The 9,835-nt window shown below is 40.3% G+C and overlaps 2 protein-coding genes across 2 annotated transcripts; both read left to right on the forward strand.

The window, feature by feature from the left end:
* Positions 1–1,329: 1,329 nt before the first annotated feature.
* On the forward strand, positions 1,330–3,180 carry rnf7 (ring finger protein 7). Its single transcript, XM_022748461.1, has 3 exons — positions 1,330–1,574; positions 1,708–1,755; positions 2,562–3,180. The coding sequence occupies exons 1-3, from the start codon at positions 1,409–1,411 to the stop codon at positions 2,678–2,680; spliced, it is 333 nt and encodes a 110-aa protein (XP_022604182.1). The 5' UTR covers positions 1,330–1,408; the 3' UTR covers positions 2,681–3,180.
* A 1,829-nt stretch (positions 3,181–5,009) lies between these two features.
* Positions 5,010–9,617, forward strand: LOC111224088 (rhodopsin kinase 2-like). Its single transcript, XM_022748477.1, has 4 exons — positions 5,010–5,609; positions 6,102–6,539; positions 7,565–7,836; positions 9,290–9,617. Exons 1-4 carry the CDS (start codon positions 5,010–5,012, stop codon positions 9,615–9,617), a joined length of 1,638 nt encoding a protein of 545 aa, XP_022604198.1.
* Positions 9,618–9,835: the final 218 nt, after the last annotated feature.

Below are 9,835 nucleotides of genomic sequence, written 5' to 3' on the forward strand. Positions count from 1 at the left end.
CACACTGATTGATTGGTTGATTAAAAATCCATACGTCCTATGTTGGAGTTCAAGGTCATGACCAGTTGGTGTAAAACATTTGAAAATGTACAGGAAAGATTTAACATGCAAGTATCTCCAGACTAGCTCAGAGGATTTGTCACCATATCAAAATAAATGTAAATGTTATCTAATGTGAGGTGGATTTTATAAGACTTTATTAGAGACTTTATTCAAATTGTCACGTGGCATTGCACAGTACGTGACCTGGTGGTAAATTCATTAAGGAATGAGCATCTAAACTAAACTACATCAGTGATGATATGGCAGCACACTCCCATCTGAACTGAGGAATTCTCAAGAAAAAAAACAGATGTTGCTGTGTGGTCTGTTCAGTTCACTTCATCTTAGAGAGCATAGACTGTATGAGGGCAAAAGTGATGCAAAACAGACAGCATGTATGCGACCATCATATGATGTTTTAGGGTTTACATATACTTGCCAGTTAACAAGTCCTTTAACTGAAAGCCCTACTAGTATTTAATGTCTATGTTGTCTGTTGTATTAAGTGCATGCTGGGGCTTACACAGCTTTTGATTTTTACTAGTCACCACTTTCTGTAATGCCGTCACTGACAACATTACAATAAGCGGCAACTAGCAAAAATGTGTTGCATTTGAAGAGTGAAATATTCGTCATTTGAGAACTGTAAAAATACTACAGCACTACAAAGCTGAATAAAGACATATACAGTATGTAAATATATGGAAGCAACAATGATTTACAGACTGACTACAGGTTCATTAAACTATGCTTGGTATTTGTATTCTGTATTTTGAAGGAGAAGTTGGGCCGCTTTAGCTGCACACTTGACTGGACCATTTCTTCGAAATTTCTGGATACAGTTCCTTTTCTTTGCATCAAGTTGGAATATTTTATTGTATAAATGCTACAATTCGGTCAGGTCGGTAAGGTAAGGTCTATAGAGTGTATTTAATAAGAAGAATTGGACAAATCTTCAAAAAGTCACTTTCAACAAAAAAGTGAATGTCAAAACAAGGGAATTAAACATCTCCATATCTTTGAAATATTCAGAGGAAGGACTAACAAAAAAAAAATTAATCAGTGTGCATAAACCTGTAACCTGTACAATGTTAAGCCTGATAAAAGACATTTGTTACCTGTTTGACATAATATACTGAACCTGAAAACTCAGTTCTTTTTCTGCTATACTGTTGTCCATGCAAGATGGGGCTATACAGACATGATGTAGTAGCTAGGAAACAGCGCCCTCTCCTGTTGCTATATAGACAAGACAATTGCTAACCCAGCTAGCATTAGCACTCAATAGCAATACTGAACTGTTTTCGTCCATTTTGTGTAGCTTAGCTAGCCTGGCTAACGTTACCTTGAGTACTGAGCAGCAGAGATGGATGACGGTGACGAGCCGGGTCTAGTCCTCTCTCACAACACTTCTTCAGGCTCTAAGTCGGGCGGGGACAAGATGTTTTCCCTAAAGAAGTGGAATGCTGTAGCGATGTGGAGCTGGGACGTTGAATGCGACACCTGTGCCATCTGTCGGGTACAGGTGATGGGTAAGTGTCAGCGTTATACCGCTAGTTTAGCTTAGCTCGGATACCGGCTAATGTAGCTAGCGCTGCTAATATACCCACTAATAGCTGAAATCCCAGCGTATCAACACTGAAACGCATTTTCCTTGATTTGCAGACGCTTGTCTCCGATGCCAGGCGGAAAACAAACAGGAGGATTGTGTTGGTAAGACCATGCCAACACTACAGCACAGCCCAGCTAACACTGTCTGGTCTGACTAAGTTGTCACAGTGATTCACCAAGCCAAGCACTCTTTATTCATCTTTAAAAGGCTGATTCATTTCAGACTAAAGGCTAACACGTATCTGAGGTCGCATAGATAATAATTGTTGGGGTGTATTTTTCGTTCTCAAACTCCAGCGTTTTGAAAATACATTTACTCAAGTACTGTATTTCAGTGTAATTTGAGGTACTTGTATTTGAGTACCTCGTTTTCTGATACTTTATTCATACAGTCCACTATAGTACAGAGAGAAATGCTGCACTTTTTACTGCATTACATTTACCTTGTTACAAGTAACTTTGCAGATTCAGATTAATAATACAAGATAAAATCAACAAACAAATTATGATTGATTATTATAGGTTAAAATAATACTTTATTGATCCCCAGGGAGGATATTCACAAGTTCCTCAGCCATAGTCATTTAAATGACCACCATTACCAACTCCAACATTAAAATGATGTAAACATTATTGCACCAATAATTCTACTCCAATAATATATGTTATTCAGAAATGTGACATTCTGCATAAAGAGTACTTTTACTTGATGCTAATACTTATATACGTTAACTGAATTTGAATTTCGAATGCAGGACTTTTACTAGTAACAGTTAAACATCAGTTTAATTCACTGTTCAGAAATATTGTTCTACTGTGATCTGAGTAACCCTCATGTTCAGATGTTGATTCATTGACTCACTCCCTATCTCTCTCTCTCTCTTGCTTTTTCCTCTTCTGTCTTTCAGTTGTATGGGGGGAGTGCAACCACTCCTTCCATAATTGCTGCATGTCCCTTTGGGTGAAGCAGAACAACCGCTGTCCCCTCTGCCAGCAGGACTGGGTGGTTCAGAGAATCGGCAAATAAACTCCACACCCGGGCAATCTAGATTCTCAGACAGCACCTGTATGCACCCAAAAGTGGTGACAGACTTGAAAATGATCACTGCAACATCCTGCGCAGAGCCACTGACATCAACAACATGATGTGGCTGGAGGGTCATGAAGAGACGGATGAAACTTGTTGCAGTGTTTGGTCACATGTTAGCTTTACATTATTGTCTGTGGTGGTGTTCGGCACCTCTAGAATATGTGACTGTCATTTAAAAAAAAATAAAGAATTGTGAATAGCTATAAATATGTACTTTTTCATCTAGTAGTTTGAATATGCTCAATCTATAATTCCTATAAATAAGTGAGATTATGGAAATTGGTACTATATGTTGTTATACATGTGTAGATTCAGGAAAGAAAGGGCTGGGTATGGAACATAACTTTTTTTTTTGCTACTGACAGAAATTTGTGCACATCATGAAACAGTCAAAGTACAGAAATGTGGCATTAAATTCTCACCAATACTCATTTTTACTCATTGTTTAATCAAACAATTCTGATTCAATCCATCATTTTGACACTTTTTTTGTGCAGCTGCTTGTGTTTAGACAACATTTATCATTTACTTATTGTCTAATCAGACATTTTCTGGTCGAAACATCAAAAGTTGTCTTCTTTAGTGCAATGAAAAAAGGTTTTTGTGGAAAAACATGTTACTTTTAATGTATCAAAAATATAAGTTTGTTATACAGAGTACCAAGACTCAAGTAATACTGGCAGGGCAGAGCTGAGAAGGTCTGAGGTACTATATATATGAGAGAATTTCGTTTGCAGATATGCAGAGGAAGTCACAACATGGAGGCAGCTCTTGATAACCACTATACCACTAGCACTTGTTACCCAGGTTAAAGGTGTTACAGGTTTCAAGCTTAACCTCCTTGTTGATTCTGACCTATTCACAGCAATCATTAAATCCAGGAGTTTGATCAACCAAACTAATTACATGGAAGGTGGGGATTTTTTTCTTAGCATTGTTCTAGCATAATGAATACATCAACACGATAAACACAGTGACGTCGGTGTGAAACAGTTCAGCGTTCCCTCTGTAAAACTGCTGAATATAGTTTCCTTGTGATGGAATATTGTAAGTGAGGAAGACTGATAGGGGTAATTCACTTAGACATGAGGCTAATGACTAAAAGGTCACTGCTTCAACCTTGTTGATCATGTGGGGGGAAGTGAACAAGAAGCATTCCCTGTCTCTTCCAGCAAACGTTCAACTGATATTTTACTGGTATTAACAATTTGCAGTTATAGTTATAGATAAACCTTTGTAGATACACAAAGCCAAAAATCTAATGCTCTTTACTCATGCTACTTGATCCTTGAATAAGCACTACACTTCTATAGCTTATAATGTCAAATTGTTTGAATTTGTGACAGAGAGGTAACGATGTAGTGTTTGCACTGTCCTGGACACTGCATATTTCCACTTGTAGCATATGTACATTTTACTTTCTCACATATATTTATAATTCACTTTTTTATCCTTTATGTTTCTTTTTTCTAACCCTCAGTTTTCACACTGGTCTATATAACTATAGGAGCAATACATTGCATTGCACTTTGCAACAAACCTTTGAATCCATGAATCCTACAGCATAATGCAGACTTACACAACAGCACCACAAACAGTGGTCTCAAAAGATATCATAAACTTGAGTCAACATTTCTCCGACAGAAACATTTTAAACAATTTAGGCTTGGAAAGGGCCATACCCTCTGCAAGACTGTTGTATTGAATTGCATCCAAATGGACAGGTGTTCATGTTATTTTGTGCACACTGTACACAGTGCGCAGTCTTCACTCTCCTGATTTCATCGGCTGCTTTAGGGTTAAATTAGTTATTAATTTTTTTCTCCTATAATAAGCCATGAAGTGTGCCAATTCATCCCATACTGCGCATTTTATACACACATAGCTCTATTAGTAGCTTCTTTATCTCATAAAAAGCTATAATCAACTGTAACTTGTTAAGGCCAGGAACTGCCACTTGATCATGACATGTTGGCAGCCCAATTACTGCACACAAGCAATTTGCATCTCCTAAAAATAGACCAGCCTAAAGCCTCTTAAGTTCAAACCACATAAGTTGCTTTCCCTGAGTGTCGTCTACGAATAAGTGTGCAAAGACACTTAGCTGCCAACAAATCCCTGAGAATAGAGGCGTGGTACAAGAGTTGCAGGATGATCAGGATGCAGGTGCTTGAGGTGCTCATTTGTGCCTGGAACCTGCAGATGAGTGAACCCTAGTGTTTCACTTTAACAGCTGCCTATTGGTATGCCACAGAATATGTCCAACATGGACAAACTGCCTGCACTGGACACCCTGGTGGCCAACACAGCCTACCTGAAGGCGCAGCAGGTAGATTTAAATGAGCTGAGAAAGCAGAGGCTCACGCTGACACTGCCCAATCCAAAGAAGTCCTCTTCTCTGCAGGCCGATGTAGGGAAGAATTTCGAGTCACTGTGTGAGCAACAGCCTATTGGAAGGAAATTGTTCCAGCAGTTTCTCCTGTCCTCTAACCCGCAGTATGTGGCTGCCACTGAGTTCCTTGAGGAGCTGAATAACTGGAGCTTTGCTGAAGATGAAATCAGAGAGACTTCCAAACAAACAATCCTCACTAAGTTCTGTCAACCTGAGGCCAGGAGTTTTCTCTCCTACCTTACAGGAGAGGATGCTGAGAAATGCAAGGATTTATCAGACAAGAACTTTGATGACGTGACGATGGGCCAGATAAGAGAAGCCACAAGGAATTTCCTGAAGGGAAAACCTTTCTCTGAGTACCTGAAAAGCCCCTTCTTCTATAGGTTCTTGCAGTTTAAGGAGTATGAGAAGCAGAAGATTGATGACAAATACTTTTATGAGTTTAGGACTTTGGGAAGAGGTGGCTTTGGTGAGGTAGGTACCAGAAGTCCCCGCATCTTTATAAACATGTAAATCTATGTCTGAGTTAATGTTGGATTATGTAAGTTTTGATAGAAAAATACAAACTTTTTCTGTTGAATTTCTGAGCAATTAAAGGCACCCTTGATCAATTTCATACACAGGAGTTTTGCTGCTACTGCCTCATGTGGTCTGGTATGACCAGTAGCTTACGGAGGCTAATGTTAGCTTATATTAGCAAACTTTAGATTTATATTGCTATATAACAGACTTTAGTGAGTAAGTGAATTGAGATGTGCTAGTGTTTGCGATTATGTTTTAGCATTTAACATTAACCTGTAATTGTCACATGTAGCTAGAGAGGCCACTGTTCAGTAAAAGTTACAGTTTCGCTCTAAAGTCACAGCAAAAAGTAGCAAAAACATTTCAGGAGGACACAGTAACAACTGATACTAAAAGAGGAATAACCACTTAATAAAACTAAAGTAATGTTGCTCTGTCTGGCAGGTATGTGCGGTGCAGGTGAAACACACAGGTCAAATGTATGCCTGCAAGAAGCTGAACAAGGCTCGTCTGAAGAAGAAAGGTGGCGAGAGGCTGGCCCTCCTGGAGAAGCAGGTCCTGGAAAAGGTCAACAGCCTTTTCATTGTGAACCTGGCTTACGCTTTCGCCAACAGAACCCACCTGTGCCTGGTCATGGACCTCATGAACGGAGGAGACCTCAAATTTCATATCTATGAGCTTGGTGCGCGGGGTATCCGTATGGAGCGTGTTGTTTACTACGCGGCCCAGATAACCACTGGTATCCTCCACCTGCACTCCATGGACATTGTGTACCGGGATATGAAGCCTGAGAACGTACTGCTGGATGGAAAAGGACAGTGTCGACTATCAGACCTCGGACTGGCCGTGGAGCTGCCGAAGGGCAAAATGATTTGCCAAAAGGTTAGTGTGGTGACCTGTTAGATGGACTGCTGATCATACTGTTCACATATAGAGAAATAGCTTTGTTATTACCCTACCCTCCATGGTCAATAGTCAAAAATATACATTCTACATATACTATAACACAAATGCTTCATTACCGACATGAACAATACTTGCTCTCTCTTTACTGCCACCATACCATATATGTGTTCACTGATCACTATAAGTAGCTTACCAGGAATAGATATGATTGCTCTCAGTCCTGCTCTTACCGACAACACAAGAGAGAATAACCCTGTGACCCAAATTAATCTTATTAAAAGGTGCCTGACCTCATCCCCAGCTGGAGGCTGCGCCGGTGGACAAATGTATGGAAGACTGACCAGAGCCGGTTAGCATTAGCTGGTTGAGCTTTGCTTTACTAATACCAGATATGGCTTCCATGAGTCTGTCCAAGGAGATGAGTCAGGAGATTCACAGCAGGGCTACACTCTCTACAGGTGGGACACAGAGTGAACAATATAACGTCTGATTGGTCAGCCGACCGGCCTGATGGAGGGAAGTCAAAGCTGCATTATTTGCTTTAACAGTGTTTTATTGTCAGCTTCCCATTTCTCACTGCATTCCTGTGTCTGTGTGTCTCCGTGTTTCATTAATTAATTATGTTTTCAATCATGTGGAGGTTGGTCAAGATAGTCTACTGCAGATAACTGAAATTAAATTTGAAAAGGTGAATTAATTACTGGCCTAGATTATCCTTTCTGGTCTCAGAAATGTCTGTCCTACTTTGAGTAGAGAGTACATCATATGATTTTGCATGCAGCAAAAAATACAGAATAGCTTATTTATTTTAATTGTGAGGGACCAGGTACATAGCAATATGTACGGTACCGTGTCTATACTGCAGTGTCTCCCAACCTTTCTGAATTTGACCAGACCTGAATATTATTGTTGAAGTTATACCTCCTAAGTATGGAGAAGGCTTATGTCTCTTTGAACTCTCCCTCATCCTGCGTCCCTTCTCCCCCCCTGTGCGTTGTCAGGCTGGTACGACTGGCTACATGGCTCCTGAAATCCTGAAGCAGGAGTATTACCGCACGTCTGTGGACTGGTGGGCGCTGGGCTGCAGCATCTATGAGATGGTCGCTGCCCGTTTGCCCTTTAAAGACTTCAGAGAAAAGGTGCACAATGAGGAGGTGACTCGCCGTACTCTGGAGGACGACTGCAAGTTTGAACACAATAGCTTTGATGCTCCCACCAAAGACATTATCAGCCACTTTCTCAAGAGGAAGGTGGAGCTTCGGCTGGGGTGTCGGTAAGTAAAAACTTCTCTCAGAGACACTGTAAAGTCTGTCACATGTGGTTATGGTGTGGGTTTCATGGAGAGTATATTTCCATCAAGAAAATAGAAAAACAGGCCTAGGAGCACCAATTCAAAGAAGGGGAACACCTTGAAGGGGTCACCAGATAAAAGGTTGCGAGATGATTAAAAGAACAGGGAAAATTACAAAACATACTGTAGTTCTGCTAAAATGTTGTTTTCTGACTTTTTCTCACTTTATTTATTGACTCTCTTTTTGATTCTCTGACTTTTCTTTTTTCTTGTGAATTACTGGCAAGTTTTACTTCTGAAAGCCTCTAAACATTTTTAGATGTAACAATCTGAGAAGACATTGCTTCATTTTAAGGGGTCGTACACCAAAAATGTTAGGAACTACTGGTCTAGACAACAAGATTCAGGGGATAGAGATAATAGAAATGAGCTTCCAGATTAAATCTTCTGAAGCACTACGTTCGTGCCAGCACATGGGGGTGCTGATTTTATTTGGAACACAAGTTAATACATTTAAGACTAGAAGGGCACTCGGAGAGAGCAGCCCTCTGTTCTTCCCTGGCCTATGCCCCATCCCTATACCAAGTTTGGTGCAAATAGTTTTTGCATAATGCTGTTGACAAATAAAAAGAGACAGGTGAAAACGTGCAACTGACTTGAATGCAACTTGTTCAAAACACAGCAGCCAGATCAAAGGCAGCTTTAGGTTGTGAAACCCTGGTCGTCTAGGTTTGCTGTATGAAACACTGGGCACTGCAACGTAAATAGAGAAAGAGAGATATGAGAGCAGTTTTGAATATTTTTTTTTCCTAAACCCTACTCAAAACACATCACTTATGTCCTGGTCAATGGATGTCCTTCATGTCATATTCTGATTGGTTGGCTTGTAGACGTGGGGTCGTAGCAGTGGTCACACGGTAAATTTGATCCTAATTTTCTGACACTCTGAATTTTGCCAGAGTCTGTCCTTGGTCACCAAAGGTCCAAATCAGCCACAGACTTTACCGCGTTTCTCTCACGACTGTCAACATCAGCGTCTCAAAATTACAATGTCTTTAAACACGTACAAGTAACTGTTACATCACACAGAACTGACTTTGACTTTCTTTTTATCACTTTCAGTACTCTTAGTGGTACAGGTCAGTTTTAACTTTTACTGCCCTATACTCAGACTTTAACTGCCCTAAACTACACAGAAGAGTGAGGGGGATGTCAGTGAAGGCATCTTATCAGAAAAACAGAAGAAAAACACTTTGTATGGGTCTATTTCATATAATACAGTACAACATAATCAAATCAACTTGTGAAGCAACTTGTAATGCCTCACATGAGAATCTTATGACCCAGTTTAATTGTTTCACCTGCCCTTATATCATAACTTTCAATCTCAGTCCAGTCATTAAACATCTCCTGTATTGTGTCTTTCTAATATTAGTGGTGGTGACCCACGAAGCCACGCTTTTTTCAAGAGTATCAATTTCTATCGTCTGGAGGCGGGGCTGGCGGAGCCCCCCTGGGTGCCAAAGCCCAACGTGGTCTACGCCAAAGACATGGACAAATTCATGCACACCTCCAAGGTCCAGGACATTGCGCTTGATGATAAGGATGAGAAGTTTTTCAGGGAGTTCAGCACAGGTGCCGTCTCTATCCAGTGGCAGAAGGAGATGATTGACAGCGGATTGTTTGACCAGCTGAACGACTCCAAACTGAATGGACATGCGTCTGAGACTGTGTGGAAATCCAGGATGTGCATCATACTTTAAACATCTCATCGCCTGACTAACATGCAGAGATGAGATAAAACAACAATGCTTCTGAATAGTTAAGTGCCTGGCTATAATACCGCAGCTCAGGAACCATAAGCCCTTAAAATATTTTTTAACAACTTTTTTTTACAAAAGAGGAATCATCTTAGAAGATGGATGGACAGAAACATACACTGACATTGAGCTGCAACTGTTTCTTTATGCTTGCCCTCTAT

Source organism: Seriola dumerili, unplaced genomic scaffold (assembly GCF_002260705.1).
Source record: "Seriola dumerili isolate Sdu_G_001 unplaced genomic scaffold, Sdu_1.0 BDQW01000122.1, whole genome shotgun sequence".
NCBI classification, from domain to species: Eukaryota; Metazoa; Chordata; class Actinopteri; order Carangiformes; family Carangidae; genus Seriola; species Seriola dumerili.

Excerpts from the sequence above, each read along its gene's own strand:
- rnf7 (XM_022748461.1), top strand. The coding sequence starts at position 1,409 with ATGGATGACGGTGACGAGCCGGGTCTAGTCCTCTCTCACAACACTTCT. Across the intron at positions 1,575-1,707 it reads CTGTCGGGTACAGGTGATGG|ACGCTTGTCTCCGATGCCAG; the intron begins GTAAGTGTCAGC and ends CTTGATTTGCAG. Across the intron at positions 1,756-2,561 it reads CAAACAGGAGGATTGTGTTG|TTGTATGGGGGGAGTGCAAC; the intron begins GTAAGACCATGC and ends TCTGTCTTTCAG.
- LOC111224088 (XM_022748477.1), top strand. The coding sequence starts at position 5,010 with ATGGACAAACTGCCTGCACTGGACACCCTGGTGGCCAACACAGCCTAC. Across the intron at positions 5,610-6,101 it reads GAAGAGGTGGCTTTGGTGAG|GTATGTGCGGTGCAGGTGAA; the intron begins GTAGGTACCAGA and ends TCTGTCTGGCAG. Across the intron at positions 7,837-9,289 it reads GAGCTTCGGCTGGGGTGTCG|TGGTGGTGACCCACGAAGCC; the intron begins GTAAGTAAAAAC and ends TTCTAATATTAG.